Here is a 23,014-nt window from a genome sequence, read left to right as displayed (position 1 = left end):
CGGGACCATGCTCTTTTCGAAGGGGGAGAATGTCACGCGCGTCTCTGACCGAGCGCACCCGTGGCCGAATCGTTATCGCCCTTAGCTCCTACTGTAAGGGCTCGAGGTTCGATGCCCGGGAGGTGACGCGTCTTTATGTTATTAATGCGAAAGCATTAACTGTCTCATGGAGCGAGCCGACGTCATCAGCTTTGAAACCATGCAAATACCTTACAAAAGACGCCGTAAACCACGCGCAAAGCAAGCCAACGGCACCTTTTACACTTCGGTCCCATTGGCTGGCGCGCATCAACGAGGCTTCCATTGGCCGCTGCGCGTCATTTTGTGTGGTGTCATCCTGACTGTGTTATCAGACTGTTGTGTTATCACAGATCACCGCGTTCGCTCGCCTCTTATCGGTTGAACGGCGCCTGGCAATATATACGGCGCATGGAATAAACCAAGGGGTTCGTTCCGCTGGGAACTACGTTGCTGTCTGTTCCTTCCTCGCGCCGCAAGGTACACGACAGTTTGAACCATCGCTCACCCAATGGCGCTGCTTGTCCGCGAGGCGGCGGCTCCAGCGTTCCACTCCCAATGTCAGCGCGTTGTACACCACAGATTAAAGAAGATAACGAAGAGCGGCACGCGTGCTTTCGCATTCACAACTCATAAGAACACTTTGGTGTACCTCGAGCCTTCTTCTGTAAATGTCGCGTTCTAGTGAAATTGAGCACATTGTACTTTATTCGAGGTCCGAGCAGTCTACACACAGAACCTTCTACGCCAATTACTCCTGAAGCCCACGCGTGTTCATAAGGGGCTCCGCGTTGTTAGCCGCAGTCAGTTCTTCGTCAGCGCTCGAGCCTGCTGCTACGCCGACTTCGACGAAAACGACGCTCTGTTGTTATCTTCGGTTTACTTTTTGTTTTAGGCACAAGTTCGTCCTATTAAACGTTTATTTGTTCCTCTTTATTTATTGTTCATTTGGTCACCACCCGCGACAATATGTTCTTTTGTACAGATTGTCCTCCGAGGTATGTATAACACGTTTCGCAACGGTTTCTTAGGCGTTCCGTCGCAATTTCTTCGGGGATCCCAGCCTTTAAGCACATTCCGCGTTAAAAGCTTCGGAGTGCTCCTCTAATCGGATGTCCCTTCGTTTCGACCGATCGGGCGGACTCGCCGCCCTAAACGCTTCCGCGTATCGCGAGAGAGGGAAAGGCCCACCTGCCCCCTTGGGTGCGGTGGAGTCTCCGGCCGCGGCCCCTTGGCCGATCTCCTTGAGTCGACCGATGCTGAGCTGCCGAATCTCCTGCATGGACAGGTTGAGGTCGTAGTCCCTCTCGATGGTCTGCATCACCTCGACGCCCATCAGGGAGTCCATTCCCAGCTCCCCCAGGGTCAGAGAGGGGTTCAGGCTTGAGGGGTCCTTCACACCTGCAGCCAGGGAGTGCCATCTCAGGTGGCCGCCGTGACAACTCCTTGAATCACCCAACGGAACACGTTCCCAGAGCCCCACTACGTTGCCTAGAGCAACGCTCGGCTTGTTGAGACACGTGAAACTGCTTAGGAGGGAGTGGATCTCCGTATATTCCCTTTCCTTTCGCGCATCCTTCTTTCTTAAAATTTCGCATCCTTCTTTCTCAATAAATTTTCGAGAATGTCATAAACTAGTACTTTTCATAGATAGATAGTACATTTCATCTCGTAAATACCGCAAAACCTGCGCTCTAGTGAAATGCAGTACTAGGTTTCCTTAATTGACGACACCTGTGTGCCAGCGCATTCTCTCGTAAGAAAACGCGAGAGGTCCTAAAGGGGCCCTGCAATGATAATCGCTTGGAATGTGATTCACTTTGCACGAGCCTACTTGCACAAGGAATACTTAAGTATATGCTCGCACTCAACGCCGCTGACCAAGAAACTTCATGGTGTAATACGCCACAACAACAAGTACGAAACGAAGGGAGAACTGGACAGGACGCGGCGTCAGGACGAAAACGAAGTCCTCTCTTCGTTTTCGTTCTTGTTGTTTTGGCGTATTACACCATGATGCAAAACAAACTAGCCAAACTAGCCATACCCAACCAAAAAAATCTTCTTTGCTGCGGTGTAATTTCAAGAATAAAGACGAGCGTTGTTTTTCAAGCTCTTGGCAAAACTTCACGACCTAGTTTAGAGGTCGCAGTGGTGGCGTAGCCCCCCCAGTAGCAATATTTGAATGCGGCTCGTAGACTGGACCCGAGCATCGCACGAGCACTCGATTTGGGCTCACGATAATCAATAACTCGACGAGCATTCGGGTAGTGGCTCGTGTCCAATCACTACAATGACGGCAATACCCGAACCCCTAACGACGTCTTGCTCTGATAAACATTGACGGCATATATTCGGCTCCAGATTACGCGGCTGCTTGTTCTGCCTGCAAGTTGAGAGAAAAAATATTGCTCTGTCTTTTTTTTAATAATTTTTGTTTTGCGACTATCATCGCATGAGGAAAAAAAAAAACAATGTCGGAAACACTTAAGACTGCTTACGTGTAGGAATGCGAAAGCATTAGAGTCCCGCGGGTGAAATGTTTTCGGGTAATGTTTCTACACGTACCAAAGTGACTTCTGCCGGTGTTGAATTCGGTGTGTGTGTCTGCGTATTCGTTGGCCTGCTTTCTTGGCTAAGGCGTACTTGTGTGGGCGGCCAGGTTTGCCTGCGGAAGCCGCCGTAGATGAAGATGCTTTTGTCGGTGTCGAGGCCGTAGATGTAGACGCGGTCGCCTCACAGTCCATCGCACGAAGGCCGCAACGAGCACAGATGAAGTCCGAAACGCAACTGACGCGCCGGAGGCAACGCGCCACATCTTCCTCCAGCACGTACGGCAGTCTGGTGGCGACATCACGCTCCCACAATTCGAAAGCGCGGCGCCCACGCCCGCTTCACGGCTTTTGTGACGAAGCATCTGCGTTGCTATGCTTTTCTTTGTATTTTATTTCTGAGGCGCGTCCGGTTTGACCCTGAGCGGCGCGTGCTTGATGGCGTATTTTTATGGCCATCTTTCGGGCACAACGTCGACGCCGCCTTTTACCGTAATGGGACATATAAGGCTTTCGCCTTAAAACTAACGCGTGTTTCATAGATTATAACCGTAGGGTATTAATACTAAATGTCATATCTGCAAAGTACAAACATTGTTGCTCCACTCCTTTCTGTTGTCGCAAGTGTGTGAACCAGTCTCGGCACCTCCCACGACGAGCAAGAGGGAGAGGACTTACCGAAGATGTGTGCCACGGACTGGACGAGGTCGTGCTTGTCCTTGGCCTTGGCCCCGGAGGAGAGGTCGGCTTTGACCAGGCTCGAGATCACGGGGTGGCCCTGGCGCAGGAAGTGGTCCAGCACCGTCAGGCACGAGGCAATGCGCTGGGGCACCGTGCCGCCCACCATCATGTCCGCCCCCATCGTCTCCCGCAGGACGCCCACGTCGCCGATGGCACCCCACTGGATGGCCAGGCCTGGGGAGGGGACGAGGAAGGTCAGCGGGGGTTTTCTGGCCTCAAGTTTAGTTTGCGCATGTGTCGCCTTCAACTCATTGGGTTGTTCCACTATATCGGCACAGATTTCGAGCTCAGCGCATCTTTCTTTTCAGGTATGTACAAGAATCGTTCATGGTTTCCCGGGACCGCGGAGCAAGATATAGAGGTGTGGGTATCACGGCGTGTGGACGCCACAAGTGCTAAATATAGCGCGAATGAGACTATAATTGTGCACATTATTCTAAAACTTTCTATTGATCCTAGTTTCATGCCTCGATGAAAGGCAGCAAGTTTTATGAACGCATTGAACTGGAGAGATATTTGATGCAGCGTTCCAGCCAGCTTCCTTTGAGGTCGGAGCAGATGCACCGAGCAGAAAGTGCTTGCACCTGGGTGCCATGGCAATGCAGCACTTTTTTTTAGCGCGTTGTGTTGTTAGGCAAATGGTGACGCTCTTGGCATTGGCTACTCGGGCACATGCAGTAGGTCGCGTCGAAGCATTTGCCGGGCAGCGTGTCCTCGCCTAAAGAGTAGTACTTTACACAGTTGCTGGGACTTTTGTGTTTGAGACATCTCTGAGCAAGTCTTGCACGATGAAATTTGCAAAGGGCATTAACATAATGCTTTTCAAATATCTCGTGCCAGGAAAGACATATTTGGTGCGATTCCGGCAGTTCCGTACATCGTGGTGACGAGCGACGTGTCCATGTGTAGGCCAGAGGTGCACAATCAAATGTTTAGAGAAGGAGACGGTTAGACTAGCTGCATTTTTGAGAAGACTGCAAGGACAACATGGTACATTCGATAGATTTCCCAGAGATTATTGGTTCCAGGAACTCAGTGGCTCCCCAGAGCACTCTCATGGGTTCCCCAAACCATTTTCTCGAACACTCCCGTCCCTAAGCTAAAGTTTTGCACAAATGCAAGCACTACTTCGAAATATTTGGGCCATACACTGATGCACAACTATAACCCAGACAGTCCCTACTGTGTACAGATTACTTTTTATGGTAGTTGTAGGCTTCTCAACCGATTTATCGCATCAATGTCGAGTGTAGGAGGAGTTCCTCAGCCGTCATTCAAGTACTGTTGTGCGAATGTTCAAGTTTCCCAATTGTAGTTTCGAATAACATGCTATTTGAGGTTCGCCTCGAGGTAAACTGGAATATTTGAGCTTTTCGAAGCGTTCATCGCGGCGGATTTGGCCCGTTGAGTGCTCTTCTCAACGAGCACCTGTGCACCGCGGCGAAGCAATACCCGCGGAGCCGCCGCAATCAATGGTTCGATAAGTATGAATATCGCGGTTTACCCCGAAGCTAAATATGAAACGACGTATTAATCGGAACCACTAATTGAATATTCTCAATAACCTAGTTCCTCAAGATCGTAAAGCCCGAGAACCTGTGCCCCGGAGCAAGAGACACCCACCGGGCAGTCCGTCGGCCACCCTCCTCTCGCAGACGCGCTCCATGACGGAGTTGGCGTAGCCGTAGTTGGTCTGGCCCCTGTTGCCCCGGCCGCACGACACCGACGAGAAGGCCACGAAGTGGTCCAGCTGGGGACACAGCTCCCGGGACACCGCATCCAGGTGCAGGGTGCCGGCCACCTTGGGGCGGCACACCGTCTCGAACGCCTCCGACGTCTGGTTCTCCAACAGGGCGTCCCTCAGCACCTGCGCTCCACACACACACCCTGTCGGGAACGGCTCACGCATCCGCGTTTCACTGTGACTAGAGTAACCGTAGATCTTCCGCTTGCAGGGCAGAGTATCGCGATTGACCCCAATTTGTTTACTGCGAGTATTGCGGGGAGAAGCGACCATCACTCTTGCAGGAGACGCAGCGGGTGAAACGACATGAGGCGGCGATTAACCGCGCATGCGCTGTCGTGCGTCTCCCAAGTTGTCGTCGTGCGTCCTTCAGAGACGACCGTTCCCCTTTTAAGTCTTCAAAGGGCACCTTTTTTACTAAAGTACGACACACACTAATTTCTTGGGAAGAAATGCCATATCAGGTCAACAGAACAAATCTGGGCAATGCTTTTGCCGCGATGTCACATCTAGGGATGTCGCGAACCACCCTAGGTTCGATTTCGAAAGCTTTCGATATTTGCGAAGCGAACTGAGGTTCGATATCGAAAATTTCGATATTTTCGTACCGACCGAGGTTCGATTTCGAAAAATTCGCAACTTTTGCCCACAGCAAAGTTTCGAAGTCGAAAAGTTCGAAGCTTTCACGGTTTCTAAAATTTCGATTTCGAATATTTCGAATATTTTTTTACTTCAGGTTCGATAAATTCGAAGATTTCGATATTCTTTGTAAAAAAAATTCGAAAACTTCGAACGCTTCAAATTTTTATAGACATGAAGTTTGAACAATTCGAAGATTTCGAATTTCTTTTTGCATAAAGTTCGAAAAGTTCGAAGGTTTCGATTCTCTTTTAACGCTAAATTAAAAAAAAAAAAAACTTCGAAGATTTTGAATTTTTTTTTAGTCCAAGTTTTCAAAGTTCGAAGTCCGATTTTCAAGTCTTTCCACAGTTTCAGTTTCAAATAACGTTTTCACGACTCATTGGTTTTCACAAAATCAAGTTTAGAAAAGTTAGGGTGTGATATCTAGATTCTGCGAAGTTGGTCAGGCAATTAAATGAGACGACGAGTGTCCCGGACGTGCTATAATATTTGCCATTGCAGAATTGTGACCGCCAGCCCCCGGGAGGGGGGGGGGGGGGCCTTTAATTTGCATCACGCAGTAGTGATTGCACGAACACACTGTTTTACGAGACTCTTCCAGTTTGAAACGGCCAGGGGCGAGCAGGAGGTTGAGGCTCAGAAAAACCGTGAAGCGACCTGGCAAACTAGCTCGCCACCCCTTGCACGCTGGTAGTAATCCGATCCGGTGAAGTTTATAATTGTCCTGGAGGTTTATTTTCTGGGACGGAGGAATCGCCTCGCAAAAAGCACAAAAGCCGACACAACTCGAGGTCGAGGAGCGTTCTACCATACAAGTGGCGTCGGAAGAGGAAAAACGGGGGGAAAGAGGGTAGCGGAGGGGGGGGGGGGGGGGGGGGGGCTTCAGCCTCCTTCTCCCCCTTGCAGGTATTTTGGACTGTTCAAGAAAACAATACGGGGAAAGAGGGCGTGGTCGAGCTTATTTTAATCTGAAATTATTGATGCATATGTATAGCTAATGTCGCTCTTCACTGCATAAAAGGTTGCGTAGATGGTCATTGGTAGAAACTCGTTGTCAGAAGGCACTGCTCGTCACATGCTTAGTGGTTCGGAAGTTCAAAGCTGTCTTTTCGACCTAAACACCTGTGCCGATAGTAACAAAAGAAAAAAAAAAAAAGAATAAATGCGGGAATAAAAAGCAGGAGAAAAAAAAAAAAACTATCAAGAATTCGTCGGAAGTGTTCTATTCTTGCATATTCAGAGGTTCAGAACTTCGAAACAAGTTTCTTTTACCAAAATGTGTACAGGCTAAAAGAAACACGTCCCAGGAACGTGAAGCGAAAAAAAAAAAAAGTTTTCTTTTAATGATGTGCTGAACTTGAACACTACTAGAAATCTTCTCCCATGAGTTAATTTATTCCTTAACGTGAAAAAACAATAAATATATTATTTTGTATTCTGCAGATGGCAATGATATGTACTGTCTGTGGTGTTAATTTAAATGCGATACCTCAAACAACTTAGACGAAAATAAATATCAAGTTTAGGTCATAATTGCATGCAGATACATGTTGGGACATTTCTTCGAAACTCACGTTGAATAACAATAATCACATCTTAAGACGGCACTTACGGCTATACATAGATCATTCTTAAAAAAAGTATAACATATCTACCATAAATAGCTCCGGCTGCAGCGTGCTTCAAATCTGGCACAAACAATAATCGTCAAAAACCCGTCGTCCTTCCTCGCCCCTTCGGGGATTTATTTCTTTAAACCTAAGCATGCCAGAACATTGAAATAAACGACATTGTCTTTCGTAAGGAACGCAGCACCGCGTGTAAAAGTTCGAGAAAAAAAAATTACGAATGTACCCCACTACTTGAAATCAAATGAAACCGTCCGCCGGTCTTTCGAAGTTCGACGAACGTCGAACTTTTACCCTAAAAGTTCGAAGTTCGTCGAACTTCTGACTTTTCAGAATTCGAAAGTTCGAAACTTTTCAAATTCTCTTGATAAATAACTTCGAAAGTCCGAAATTCATCGAATATTTTGGTCAGTCAAGTTCGAAAGTTCGACAAGCATCGAACCTTGCAGCGCAATAAATTCGAAAGTTAGAAACATATCGAATTTTTTAGCGTAATAAGTTCGACGGTTCGAAAAGCGTCGAACTTCTTAGCTTAACAAGTTCGAAAATTCGACCTCCGTCGAATTTTACGACATAGACAATTCGAAAAATCGAAATCTTTCGAACCTTTCGAACCGCTTGATTCGATCATCGAAACTTCGATTCGAAAAAAGTTCGCGGCATCCCTAGTCACATCTTTCAAGTAAGTCTCTGCGCATGGTTACGCTTTCACCCCTGACATTTGCTTTCAGCTGCCGCCATTTATAGAGGGCACCGTATAGTACGACTACCTTGAAGACACCTGTCTGCGGAAATTTCGTGTTTGCTGACGATTCCTTTCCGAGCATAGGTAGCACGGGGCATAAAAAGGGCAACAGAATCCTATGCAATGGTACCATGCCAATGCGTTCCGACGAATGGAAGACCGCTGGAAGGACGTTGGGTTGCCCTCCATTTGTAGTTCACAGGCAGTCCCCCAGAAGGCACTTGTCCGTCGAGAAAGGTCCCTCAATCGAAGACCCAATTCTTGTCTACCACTAACACGCGAAAGTGACGACGCCCGACGAAATACAGCGTCGTGACCGCCCTTAGGTTGTTGAAAGTGAAGCGGCTTTTCGAGCCACAGAATGCACTAAATTGCGAAAAGGGTCTATTCTTGTCTGCATTGACGCGCGAAAGTCGCGACAGTCATTAGTTTGCCATAAAGTGAAACTGGTTTTCGAGCCAAAATTTCAAAAAAGAGTCCGACGCGTTCACCAGCTTTGGGCGCAACCCACCAGGGCGAGGTTGAAGATGCCGCCCACGGGGCCGAGGGCGGCGGCCTCCTGCAGCAGCGCCCTGGCGCCCTCCTCGGTGGCCGCGTCCGCCCGGCTCACCGCCACCTTGGCGCCGGCCAGCCGCCAGCGGTGCAGGCAGAGGCGCTGGTAGCCCGTGCGGACGCCCGAGCGGGCCGTGAGCAGCAGCCTGCGGCAGCCCCGGACCACCATCCAGTCGGCCAGCTCCAGGCCGAAGCCGCCCAGGCCTCCGGTCACCACGTAGCTCTTGTCCTCGAAGAAGTAGGTGCGGGCGTGGGCCTTCAACGAGAGGGGCGTGGGCGCCACCGTCTGCCGCTGAGGCTCCTCGGGCCGCACCTGGGAGAGAACGTGTTCGGTCGTAAGGCCCCCTGTAAACTTCACGCTTCGCGTTTCTTTCAAGTACCGAAAATAATTGTTTTCGAGTACTGAAAACCGCGAAGTTGTTCTGAGGCAGGAAGAAATTAGAGAATTATTACTATTATTATTGCTGAAAAAGCGCGCACGAACGAGTGCTCGGTCGCCCTTCGCTTCCAAGGGCGACTCATTCAGAGCCGCACCACCATTTCCTACGCCGCACGAGGCACGGGCCTTGTTTTTTGGCAAATTTGACGCGCAAAGAGCTTTTGACACATCGATGAGCTTCGATGAGCTTTACTTGGTTAGAGTCATTAGTGCCTCCGAACGCCCGCTTAACGTGGCGGAAACAAGTCAGGCGCCGAAGGAAACGGCGGCGCTCCAGGGCGGATCAACACGCGACAAAATAGCAATCTTCCGAATTCACCCTATAGGCTCGTTCACACACTCAGGTTTGGTTTAAGCACTATTGTGCGGTCTAAAGGTCGGTTCACACACTCACACTACTTACGACTGAGTGCATAACCACCTCTCGTGATCTCTTATGACGAGAATAGAGCCTAGAAGTAGAGAGGATCCATCTCGAAGCACGGAGAGCCTTTGCAATTTAATGGCGGACGCTTCCGGTTATGTTTGATGGCAAGTGCGCATGCGCCGTGGTTTCGCGTGGCAAGGAGGAAAGCGGGTGGAAAGGCAGAGACCCCTGCTACACGACCGACGTTTTCGTCACCTCCTCGCAGGTCGTATTGCAAATATAAACCACGTAACCCCGATCCAGCGGATGAAAACTCTCTGCAATGTAGGCTCTCTAACGTCGAGAGAGCACAGTGGTGCTCCATCTATCGGCTAGCCGTGGAACACACGCGATTGTAATATTTTTTGCATCATTCTTTCGCTATTGGGTTGAAGAGCTTTTGGCGATGTTATAAACAACCATTTCACGTACATAGTATATGTACATTTGACCTCGCAAAACCCTCACTCTGGTCAACGGGGTAAAGGACCTTAGAGCGATAAACTGGCTGCTGAAAGTGACCCCCAATGGGCCGCCGCCATGTTGCACATTTTAGAGCGCACCTCTTAGGGGCCCGTTTCCAGCCTGAGTGGCGTCGGCGTCGCCGTCGGCGTCGGCGTAACCGGGGGGGGGCGGTCACGTGACCCCCCCCGAGGTCACGTGACCCCCCGAGGTTACGTGACCCCCCCGAGGTCAGGTGACCCCCCGAGATCACGTGACCCCTCAGAAGGTCACCCCCAAGGTCACCGTGACCCCCGAGGTCACGTGACCCCTCCCAAGGTCACGTGACCCCCAGGTCCCGTTACCCCTCCCCAGGGTCACGTGACCCCCAAGGTCACCGTGACCCCTTCCAAGGGCACCTCAAGGTCACGTGACCCCCATGTGGCCCCCCACGTGACCTTGGGGGGTCATCTGACCCCCCAGGTCAAGTGACCCTCAAGTTCACGTGGCCCCTCCCCGAGGTCACGTGACCCCCCCTCCCCCCGGTCACGTGACCCCCCCCCGAGGTCACGTGACCCCCTCCCCCCTGAGGTCAGGTGACCCCCGGAGCATATTAAAAATGAGGGGAGGAGGAGGAGGGGTCTATTCTCCCCTCACTACCCTTCCCTCCTCCTCCTCAAGAGCTGCGCTCCAATTCGGCGTTACAGGGTGTTGTAAACGGCTTCCACTTTTTTGTCCACTAGACACGTGACTTTATAGTTTTTACGTTTAGTACAAAATGTGCTTTTAGGACAAAAACTCGGGCAGCTTCACAAGTCATCCGCTATATGCCGTCAGCCGCGGTGCTGTATTTTGGGTTTTTATAGGAGCTAGACACTAATCTTGAGGGCTAACAGTTTTTAAAAAAATCGTTCATCATGTGTTTTACAGCGGATCGCATGCCAATCTCTGCTCAGTTTTGCGTAAAAGCATCGGGATTTGGTACCGTCACGTGTCTAGTGGTCAAAATTGTACATGGCGGCAGTCAAGTAGGGTTAACTTTTGCCTGGTGAATGAGATACCAGTTTATTGCTCTAAGCCTCTCTACCTCGTTGGCTCCAGTGAAACGCAGTTTCAGGATTACCTCATAGATGTCGCCAGCGTCTACTCTTGTAAGATATCGCGAGAGGTCATAATGCACTAGATCGCAAGCAGTTACAAATATGTCTGAAAAACAGTTTTCTTGCGACAGGTGGGACGGTCGTAGGAGGAAGAAAGCGCGACGGTAACACTGGCCAGAACGATCTGGCGAGCGGCGTGGGGGTACCCACCTCGAGCACCCACCTTGCCGATGTGCTTGCCGGAAGCCATGAAGCGGAAGGCGTCCTCGACGCGGTCCCGGGCAAAGCGGACGGCGTCCAGGGGCCGCACGGCGCCCGAGGCGATGCCCTCGCGCACTCAGCTGGATCACCCGGCGCTTGTCCGCCGCCACTCGGGGGTCGTCCCCGAACAGGGCGTCCAGCAGGATGCCGTGGAAGCTGACGTTCTTGAGGAACACCGGCCATGCCCAGGGCGTTGTTCTGGGTCAGGTCGAACTTGCCGATCTCCAGGAAGCGGCCGTGGGTGGCCAGGCAGCGCACGCTCCGCCCGCAGCTTCTCCTCGGACAGCGAGTTCAGCACCAGGTCCACCCCTGGGCGCGCACGAGAAGGTTCTTGGCCCCTCCCACAAGCTCCCGGAGCTAGCCGTTTCTCCCGCACCGTCCTTTTTGTCCGGTAAACGAGGGAGTCGGGAGGGCCGTCGAATCCTGGGGCCTCGAGGTGTGGGGCGAACGCAGAACGCATACTCACCCCTGCCTTCGGTCTCGCGGAGGATGTGCTCTTCGAAAGACAGGTCCCGAGAGTTTGCGAAGTTGCGGTCGCTGCAGTTGTGGGAAGCGCCGCTTCAGGAACTCGCGCTTCTCCTGGGAACCTGCAGGCAACGATGAGAAGACAGCGTGAGCAGTATGGATGCCAGGGACCGGCCCTTCTATTAAACCCGCGGGTTTATTTTCGCACCCCTCATCAGGTGCTTTGGACATCAAATTAGCTCGTAGTACTATATTTCTTTGAGTACACCTAAGACTGGTGTGGAAAAAGAATCTTTTAAGTCGAAGAGAAACAGGTGAAAGCCGTTTACAACTACCTGTAACGCCGAATTAGAGCGCAGCTCGCAGCTCTTGAAGAGGGGGGAGGAAAGGGTGCAAGAGGGGGGGGGTGATGTGACCTCGGGCGGGGGGAGGGGGGGGGGGGTCACGTGACCTGGGGGAGGGGGTCACGTGACCTCGGGTGGGGGGGTCACGTGACCTCGGGGAAGGGAGAGTCACGTGACCCCCGCTCCCCGAGGTCACCGAAGGTACCCGAGGTCCTCCCGAGATGTTTCCCGAATGAACCCGAGGTCCTCCCGAGGTCCTCCCGAAGGAACCCGAAGTCCTCCCGAGGTCCTCCCGAAGGAACCCGAGGTCACGTGACCTCGGGGAAGGGGGGTTACGTGACCTCGGAAGGGTCACGTGGGGGGGGGGTCACGTGACCCCCCCTCCCGAAGTCACCGAAGGTACCCGAGGTCCTCCCGAGGTCCTCCCAAAGGAACCCGAGATCCTCCCGAGGTCCTCCCGAAGGAACGCGAGGTCCTCCCGAGGTCATCCCGAAGGAACCCGAGGTCTTCTCGAGGTTCTTACGAAGAAACACGAGGTCCTCCCGAAGAAACCCGAGGTCCCTCGGGAGGACCTCGGGTTTTCTTCGGGAAAATTTACCCGTAATGCACCCGCGCGGTTACGCCGACGGCGGCGGCGACGGGCGACGCCGAGGCCCGACGGCGACGCCGTTCAAGCCGGAAACGGCCGCCTTAGAGCTGCGCTTTAAAAGACAGCAATAAACTAACTACATATTTTTTTATGAGATATGGGCGATTTGATTTTTAACTTCAGTGTATTGCTGTCTGTCCTCCAAATCGTTCTTAGAGGGTTTTGTTGATAGTTGTAAAAGTAAGTGTCTTCAAGATATAGCCATTATGAAAAAAAGGTTATACTGTTTATATGAATGGGTCTACTGTTATCAAGGTCATTCGCTTCTTGTGTTCGCTCAGAGTGTATCCGTCGAAAAGTCGGTGTCGGTGACATCAGCACCGGGTGTATATAAGGAGCGTGAAAGATGAACAATGTTAGCTGTGTTTCAGACGTTCTCCTACTGTTGTCTTTTTCTTCGACTTAAGACTCTTCAGGCTATATACAGGTGCACTATACAAATGAAGGTTTTTTTTTTCTGGATTGTTTATTACAATAAGACGTGAGATACGTATTTTGTTAATGACTGAGTATATGTTAGCGGGGATAAATGTACGATACAAGCTTTTTTGTGAGCTAACGAAGCAAGCATTTTCCAAGATGTGTTTTGCATGATAATATTTTGCATGCAGACTGGGCACCAGGTACGGACTAGCTAAGGCAAGTGTTTCCTTTTGAACCGAAATCTGCCCCTTCAGACTATATATACCAGTGCACGGCTCCGACGGCGTGCCGCCGCGGTGGCGACGCGGTCGGCGGTCAGGCGCAGACACTTCACTTCATGCAAATCTGGTTTCTTGCACACGTTCAGTGACCACACTATAGGCAAACGAGGACTCGTATGTAAACGGCACGTTGATCTATACACCGGGCGCGGACTATAGGTTGGGAAATACGGTAAACGGTTCGTAGTCTCCTCGAAATCAAATTCGGCGAAACTAAAGAGCAGGCTGCCCGGTAGGGCAATAGAGTTTAAGATAATACAGTAGAGCCTCGTTGATACGTTTCTTTATGAACCGCGATATAAAAAGCTTATTATCCGGGAAACGTAAAGACCAAGAAGGCCCCCAATGGTTGAAGGCTCGGAGAGTGACCGGCCGCGGTTTTGAATGCAAAAGCCTTGAAAAACGTAAAAACCTGGAACGTATCAATGGGGTTCAATTATTTTTTTATTTATTTGTCAATACTACTAATCCTGATTTGACTGGTGGATTTTTGTAGGGTAGTACAAAAAGCTCGAAGTACACCTAAGCACCTCTTATGAGTTGTGAATGCAAAAGCATGCAAGCCGGTCGTCCGCTCCCTATTTCGTCTGCCACGTACTCTTCGTCGCCGGTCAGCGCGCGTGCCCCCCTGGACACGCTGACCTTGAACGCTCCGTGTTAACAGCGCGCTGATGGACACGCAGCGCCATGGGGTGAGTGGTCGTGGAAACTGACGAGCGCAGCGGCCAATGGGAGCCACGTAGACGCGCGCCCCCCGAATGCAGCAATCTACACTCTAGAACAAGCACCGAAAGACCCCCCTCCGTGGAACACCCCGATCACCCGATGGGAGCTCGAGACCCGCTATTGACCAAGGGAGAATAAAGTCTGCTCCCGGCCCAGACGGCATCACCGCGAGCATGCTGCGGAACCTACCCGAAGAAGGAAAGCAGCAAGTCCTTCGCTGGTTCAACCACATGTGGGAAACCGACACCTTCCCGGACGAATGGCATGAGTCGTGGGTCACCCCGATCCCGAAAGCGGGTAAACCCCGAACACACCGAAGAATACCCGGGCCTATATCCCTGACCTCGGTAATGTGCAAGCTGTTTGAGAGGATCGTCCTAGCACGCATCACCTGGATCGCCGAGGACCGTAAGCTCTTCCACGCGGCACAAACGGGCTTCCGACAACATTTGGGTACGAGAGACAGCCTCCTACTTCTGTCTACAGACGTCTACCGCAAGGGAAGCACCTGCTCGCTAGTCGCGGTCGACATCTGTAAGGCATTCGACTTGCTACCCCATGAAGCGATCGTAAAGGCACTCCGAGAAGGTGGCATCACCCACAAGCCCCTCAACTTTGTGAAGGGGTTTCTGAAAACAAAGGAAGTACTCCATCAAGACTGGTGACATATGCGGACCTCTAAGGAACAACAATATTGGTGTGCCCCAGGGCGCGGTGATCTCCCCAATCCTGTTTAACCTGACAATGGCCCCGCTGGCGTGGCGCTTGAACAAGATTTCCACCTTGAAGTTCACCATATACGCAGACGATATCACCATCTGGACGACAAGTGGAACCCGGCGAGGAGGGAGCAGACCCTTCAGAAAGGACTGGACACCATTGAAGCATTCCTCAAAGAGACCGGACTCTCCCCGTCACCAGACAATAACCAGATACATGATATTTACCCCGCAAAGTCCACCCAACTCACGACTTGACCTTCGGTGGTCTCCCATCGCCCAAGCAGAGACGCGACAAGATCCCTGGGAGTGTTCTTCAACCAACGAAAGTCCCCCAAAGAATGGCTAACCAGATGGCCAAGATTTGGAAACAGGGCACGGCACTGGTCCGCCGCATCGCCCAAAAGACCGGTGGTGCGAGCGAGGAGGTGGCCAAGACCCTGATACGGGCCGTGCTAGCTTCCAAGGGTACTTTACGGAGCAAACTACTACAAGTTGAATAAGAGTCACTGGCGAGCAATTGAAAGATGGCAGAATGACGCCCGAAGAACTATTGCGGGCTTACCGAGACACACCAAACTGGAGGAGCTACACAGGTGCGTTCCCCTTCCCAAACTACAGGACTTAGCCAAGGACCAGCACGAACTGCACCTCGTCTCACTGCAACACACTAGACAGGGCAGGGCCATACTACGACTCCTGCGACAAGACGTGTCCACGCTTCCTAAACTCGGCCGCCCAATCCCCCCCGTGGGAAATAGCAGACGTGGCCTCCAGCACACCTATACCGCGGAATATGGGCCTGGACCAACCGGAACGGCGCCGGGACTACGCCCAAAAGCACCTGACCGCGTCGTAAACCACGAAACTGGAAGACCCCACCACCATCGTGCTGTACACAGACGCAGCACATAAGGATCTAGTCACCACCACGGCCTGGCACGATCTCCGCCAAAACACAGTCATGGAGCCCGCGAAACTAAGACCGCTGGAACGCCCGAGGAAGCCGAAGCCCAGGCGATCCTTCACCGCCCTGGAACACGTTACCCAAAGCCTGAACTCACCCGTGAAGACGGTGGACATTTACACCGACGCCCAGGAAGCCATACGAAGATGCCGAAAGCAACGACCCCAACAGCCCGACCACCCGGCGCATTCTTGCACTCGCCAGGCGCCTCGAGAGCAAGAACGTTAAAACCACTGTACACTGGGTCCCCGGCCATGCCGGAGTGCCAGGCAACGAGGCCGCTCACCGGTCCGCGGAAGCACTAGCAACGTTTCTCCTTTCGCGGCCACGAAGTGTGGACTCCCTGCCCGGCACTTCAGCCTACTCTGGCAGGACCGGCCCCAGGAAAGCAAGACGAGACAAGAGACCGACCCTCTACGACCCTGAAGACGCAATGAGAAAGGTCAGACAAGACTTAAAGAAGAGGCTCAAGGCCTCCCTCCCGCGCGAACCCCGACCCCATCCCGCTTGGCCGCTACTCCAGGAAGAAAATGGTCCTTCTGCGCAGGATCAGGACCGGCAGTGCCGCGACCCCTCACGACCGACGCAAGTGGGAACTGAGTGCTGGCGAGATCGGCAGAAACAGACCGCCAGTGTCGACAGCCTTTCCCCGCCGGCCTCCCCGCCACAGCCGCAGCGAGATGCAACGCCAACATTCACTGGAACAGCCTGAGATCTGTCCCTACTGCAAGAAACCTAAGTGCAAACCTGCACCACCTCGTGTGGGAGTGCGGTCACTTCACCAACGAAAGAAAGAAAGCGTTTAGTCTTCTTCCACTGCATCGAGGCCGTCCAACCTGGAAGGCTGGGCCCGGCCTGAGGGAGACTCGGCCAGAATCGCACTGATCCTGGACTCATTGCTCCTGTACTTAGAAAACACGGGCCTGGAGTCGACGTTCTGAGCACGGCCGTTCCTTCACGTCAAAGACTTCCCCAGAACCTGTTCCCTCCTCGAACCACGTCTAGGGCGACCGTTCGAATGTTTCTTCCAATAAACGTTTACTACCTACCTACCTACCGACGCGCGCCAGCCAATGTAACCAAAGGCTCAATCCATCAGCTTTATTTCGCCTCCTATCGGGATGGCGGAAACTATACTTCGTTTCAGCTTCCGTCCGAGTGCAGCCAAAGCTACGTGTGGCCGGAGCTAATCACACAACGACAATAGGTCACGCGATCTCGCCTGCACTTATGTATCACTCCGCTGCGCCGCTGGTCGTCTGCGCCACCCGCGCTCGCCGAGTATTTCGGTCTGCTACGGGTGTATCAACGGTATCGTCTGCTACAGGTTTAAAAAGTGCCCTTTCACGCTCTGAAGTTTAGTCACAGGGGATGTCAGTACGTAGGCTGGCCGCTGGCATCTGTGCCCGAGCTTTCCACCTGTTCGGCATAGTTTAGAGATGTACACATTGCAAGGTTCCCGAAGAGCCGGCCGTGATTAAGATTCAATTAATGCACAGGTGAAATGTTTCTTTGTATTTTCTGGATATACCAGGGCTCGAGCGCAGTCCTTTCAACCAGCTTCTCGGCGTTCGATGTGATCGGCAGGTAAAGGGTTGCCCTGATTTCGCCGCGTATCAGTGAATTGTAGTGGCCCGGACACTTTCCTTGTTTACAACACATTCGTAGTACGACGCGGCCGAGTCTCCTGCCGAATTTGAAAGTAGACATTCATCACGACCTCTGACGCCCAAACGTGCCGTTGCGAAAGGACGTTTTGAAGCGACTCGGTGAGGAAACCAGCGAAGCACGTGATTCGGCATTACGGGAACAAAATCCACAGTAAAAAAGGAGCGCAGCAGCCGTGTTGCCAGCGGAGGTACGTGTTTTCACCAAACCACAATGCATTTACATATATCAATAAAAACATAAACTTCAAATATTTAATTCCTTTAGTCGCCAAATCATTCTCAGCAGTACATATCTGCAATATTGTGCAATGTTTACGCACAAAACAGTTATTTTAGAAAGATTACTCTTGCGGACTACTTTGTGGTGCGTAGAAAGATGCCCTTCTCGAAGTTGCGAACCGTCCCTCAGCCTTCGGCTGCGCTCGGACGGAAGGTGAAACGAAGTATAGGTGCCATTGTCGCGCTTCAAACTGATGACGTCACTAGCTCCATGGGACAGTTAAAGGGATGCTGAACCGAAATTTGGATTAAAAAAAAACAACAATGCAGGAGATGTAGGCGGGCGCTACAATCCCTACAACATTACTAGTAAGGCGATATTTTCAAATGGACGGCAGTATATTTGGAAAAAGAAGTCGAGATTGAACCAGGCCGACGAGGCGCGTGACGTCAAGATACCTAGTTTCCTCCCCTCTTCGCTTCGCTTCCTCAAGGCCACGGGGCGGAGAAGACGCGAGGACGTTCTCTCTCCTTCTCGGAGAAGCATGACGTCAACATTCCTGCGCAAATGCGGCCTCTTTTTTTTGAAAAATACGGTCATCCGTTCAAGACTATCGCTGTATGAGAAATGTTTTGGTGTTTGTAGCATACCGTTGCAACGCTTTTCCCGCGTGTTTTGGGGAATCCAGATTTCGGTTCAGCATCCCTTTATCGCATTAAAAAAAGAAATTCGTAATTACAGTACAGAGAAGACAGGGTTATATAGTGGGTAACAAATATATAAAACAAACGAAATGGATGAGACAGGGTATTTTCCAGACATGCACAAATTACTAAAAAATGTAATAAAGTTAAGTTAATTGGCCTCCTAAGTAATTTGAGTAGAGTAGAAATGACTCAAATGGAAAGTAATTGAGTAAATTATCAATTACCGTAACAAAGTAACGAATTACTTTTGAAGATATTTTTATATTTTTATGGAAACAAGATAGTACATAACTGTTTTGATCCGTTAGCGAAATTCTGCTAGCCAAATATAAAGCAGCTTGTGTTTTCACATGAATGCTTTAATAGCTGGTTCTGCTTCTGTATGATTAATTGCTTTGTACTTTTTTTTTGGCCCATAATTCACTGCGGATGTATGATTTCTACTTTGAGGTTTAGCACTGCCTGAGCTTGATTATGCAGACAGTATTTGCTTGTTTACAGTGCTGCGTAAATTACATCTGAAAAGTACTTGAAATAAAGTACAAAGTCAATTAGATGTAATGTATTTCTAGTAAAGTGAGTACGCCGGGTGCAATGTACGTGAAGTAAAGTACAGTGCGCCCCAAACTTAACGTCGCCACTCGAACGCCCGACTTTCGCGGAGAGGCGCTATCCTAGCGGCAGCCGTTTCAACTAGTCGGTCACGTGAAGGCCATTCCCAATCTCCGGATCGGGGGAAGCGGAGGTAGCAGGGCCGCCGTTAAGGGCGCCTGACTATGCGAATCACAAATTCATATCGTGAGACTCGCTTTCTTTTTTTTTCGTTTTGTTTGCACCTTTAAGATTGATGACAAAAAACTTTTGATAATCTATCGTAGAGGAGAAAGCTTGAAGGCGCTGCTAAAATGCAGACAAAGCGCATAATAATAAAAAAAAAAAACGCGATTGCGACGATATGAGTTTGATTCGCAGAGTCAGGGGTTGGGAATGACCTTCACGTGACCAACTAGTTGAAACGGCTGCCGCCAGGATAGCGCCGCTCCGCGGAAGTCGGGCGTTCGAGTGGCGGCGTTAAGAGGGGGCGCACCTCAGAGCCCCATAGAGAATACATGAGGTTTTTCACCAAATTAAAAAAATTCTAACATAATAACGGCTGCGCGGATCTTCTTGAAAATTTCGGCTTTAAAGACATTGAGTCATTATCGAGACACTAAACGCAACAGATGTTTCGTCATAAATTTAATTATATTCTTTAAAAAAATCATGAAAATGGTCAAAATCGGCTAATTCGGCACTCTTGCGTTCGGAGCGAATTTACAAAATTATCTAAATTCAAACATAAGAAGAATTGCGTTTAATGTCTTCTAATATTATTACGGAATCGAATAATATTCAAATTATTCATGTAAGTCGATTTGTTCCGTAACTACAGCAAATATAAAGAACCAAGGTGTCGGTGCTTGTTTTCGTCGTTTTTAAGGTACCTCTCTCTCCCGTGCGGTGGCGCTCGCTGTCCACGAAATGCGAAATCGTCCGTTCGGAGATCGGCCGGATCGGCACTGTGCGAGGTGTTCTTCCGCGGCCGTGTTCCGCGCCCGTATCCTGTTTCATTCTGCACGCCGAGGCGTCAGTGTGCGTGTCTTGCTTTCCTGGTTCTCGCTGGGTAGGTCTCCGTGTTTTCGCAAGTGGCAAATTCACCTTGGAGCTATGGGTCGAAGACAACCGTCCTGTGGCAAGCGGACCGCGAGGTGTTCCACAACCTCGCGGTCCGTCAACGCGTTGTGCTTGTTTCTACTTTTTTTTTTCTTTTAAAAACGGGCTTTTTTTTTGACGCAAAGTTTTATTTTATCGTTATCCTTCACACAAACGTCCTTCGGCCTTGGGGTCGTGGAAATTGGGGATGAAGCGTGCACAGAGTAGATCGTTGTTTGCCTCCTTTTTATTTTTCACGGACGTCCTGTGACCTCCGTACGGTTCGTGGTCACCACAATCTAACGCGGGGAAAAACGGGTCGCCTGCTCTGTAGTCAGGGTATTCCTAGGGGAGGGTGATAACTCGCTGTTCTTCTGGAAATTCACATATCACCCAAAAAGGTGACATGGGTAATGATTACGGTATGTTTTTTTCCGGTGTTTATTTTTGAGCGAAAATCGGTGCATGTTTTTCGGTGCTTATTTTTTAATCACCAGTGTATTATGGGTTGAACGTCTTGTGATGACGCTAAAAAGCGTTGATAACCAAAGAAAAATGCGATTGGACAAGAACATTTCAAATTTCCAATTCTATTCACATATCCATTACGCTCTTCTCGTGGGAGCATCTATCCTGACGAAAAATGCCAAAGTCATTGAGCTGTGAACGCATACTCAGTGTACAATCTTTCGGCCTAGAGAGGTATTGCGCAAGCTCGAACGCGCTTCACAGCCCAGTAGACGAAGTTGGTGGCACCCAGAAGGCGAGTTCTTGAATGGTCTGTAGTAGGCAAAAGAAACAAATAACAATCAACGCATATCAGCTCTTCAAGCGAAGAAGCGCGTTTCTAAGGTCAATGGTTCCGGACGGCACTAATGTTGTTGGCGTTGTCGTAAGATGACGTCAGTTCATACGAACTGACGTCATCTTACGTGATGACGTGACACAAACACGTCATCTTACATGATCTCGTTACACGAAATGACGTCATCTTACGTGATCACGCTGCACGAAATGACGCCATCTTACGTGACCACGTAACACGTCATCTTGTAAGTCAACCTCTCCACACAGCAGCGCTTTCCGGGCCCGTGTTGTGCTGTAGTCGAAAGCAAGCTCCCTATGGCAAGCGAAAGCTTCTGAAGTCTCACATTGAGAATACTCGCTAGCGACCGTCTGTGGAAGCTTCGCACGTTGAGGTTTTTGTCGAGATCGAGCCATCGTGTTCCATTAACTATAGTTGAAGTTATCGTTCAATAAAGCCCTAAAAAATATGAATGTAGTTGGTGTAGACATCAAGATCTAATCAAAAATGCGGTTTGACGTCAATTAACGTGCATATACAAGTGTAGAAAAAAATGAGTTATTTGTGCATAGATGTTTAAAAAAGTGTTTATTATTCGACATAGGACTTTGGGAGAAGGATGTGTTCAGATTTTTCTTCATGAGCGCAAATATACCTGACGCAATAAATAGTGACGATTTCATCGTCCCAGTGGTGAGCAGGTGATTTCTTGCTCGAAACAATGATGCCATTTCATAAACCAAGTTTTGTGACATATGCTTTTCCAATGTCTGGTCACTATTTTGTAAACCTTTCAGTCCAAACGAGTATACTTCTGTTTGTTTTTGTTAGCTTAGGAGGGGGTCACAGAGCCTATCTCTTTGTCTTCCTCTAGGACAGACGTACAGAGTTATACCGCAACACGCATCTGTGGAACACACAGAGCTATCGCTCTCCTGTTGGCGGTACAGTAGCAGACGACACAACGCAGCTCCGTAGTCTATCGAGGGCACGGCTAGCCGCGGCCCGTAGCGCGACCGTTCAGACTTAGGAAATGGTTTTGAAGAACCGAGAAATGGTATCTTGTGTACAATAATCACATGTCGTTAGTATACTAGTATTCTACTTGCTAAGCCAAATAAATATTTGCAGCTTGTGAGAATATGTTTGCGTGACGATTTACCGTTCACACTCCTGACGGATGTTAGCGAGTCCTTCATGTTCGTGGCTCGCAGTTATCGCTACCCCCTCGGAGTGACTTCACCATATATATTTTTTTCTTGCTTGCAGGACATCATAAAAATCACAAACACGCGAGAAAAAAAAAATCTTATGAGTACGCGTGATTTTGAGCTTCGCAGCTCTAAAGATGCCCGGTAAATGTCGTCCAGTCTGTTTTGTCTATACTCCGTTTCACCGTAATTTGGCAACCCTCAGTCGCGGAGCAAAGCACGTGACAGCTACTTTTACGAGCAGTACTATGGCACCTGCAGCGCGTCTCCGACTGGTGTGGTTAGCGTCTTATGCTGGCCATACATCAAAAGTTGTCCCGAAGTGCAACAAATGACGTCACAGATGACGGAGTGTCACGCTGTTGCATCTCGCGATCCTGGCAATTCATCGTAGAAATGCTGGCGAAAACCACGAGGGAACACGAGTGTCGCTGTCGTCATGGCGTCCCAACGAAAAGCAATTATACAATTTCGACGTTTTTGTAATTCGGTAATTTAAATTACTGTATATAATTTTTAAGAAAGTAAAGACATCATAACCAAATAGGAACTTCCGTGCCAAAACATGCAGTGCGAAGTGAAGACAACTACTATCTTTTTTTTTTTTTCTTGATGTCCACAAAAAAAAAAAAAAAGGCTATGCAGCATCGATCCTACCGTTTTTTTGTTGTTTTTTTCGCACATTATGTGATGTCCTCTAACACGAAAGTACCGACGTAAAAGCGCTGTAGAGACGATATAAAAACAAAAATTTAAGGGAATCGAGCTTTGTAGTAAACGGAAAAAAATAAATAATTAACGACTTTTTACGGTAAACACTTCACCTCTAAGTAGAACTTCAAAAAAGTGACGGTTACGCGCTTTCA

General features: G+C 49.9%; 1 protein-coding gene across 1 annotated transcript in view; it reads right to left on the bottom strand.

Annotated features, from left to right (window-relative positions):
* Positions 1-23,014, bottom strand: part of LOC8036683 (fatty acid synthase-like) — a 157,598-nt gene that overhangs the window by 10,536 nt on the left and 124,048 nt on the right. The window contains 10 exon segments of the mRNA XM_042294718.1: positions 1,210-1,419; positions 3,249-3,485; positions 4,935-5,178; positions 8,582-8,935; positions 11,124-11,345; positions 11,347-11,445; positions 11,447-11,530; positions 11,532-11,578; positions 11,736-11,805; positions 11,807-11,856. Of these exon segments, the coding sequence (XP_042150652.1) occupies positions 1,210-1,419; positions 3,249-3,485; positions 4,935-5,178; positions 8,582-8,935; positions 11,124-11,345; positions 11,347-11,445; positions 11,447-11,530; positions 11,532-11,578; positions 11,736-11,805; positions 11,807-11,856 (1,617 nt within the window).

Source organism: Ixodes scapularis, unplaced genomic scaffold (genome assembly GCF_016920785.2).
Source record: "Ixodes scapularis isolate PalLabHiFi unplaced genomic scaffold, ASM1692078v2 PGA_scaffold6__148_contigs__length_123643588, whole genome shotgun sequence".
Lineage (NCBI taxonomy): Eukaryota > Metazoa > Arthropoda > Arachnida > Ixodida > Ixodidae > Ixodes > Ixodes scapularis.
This window is presented reverse-complemented; position numbering and strand designations above follow the sequence as displayed.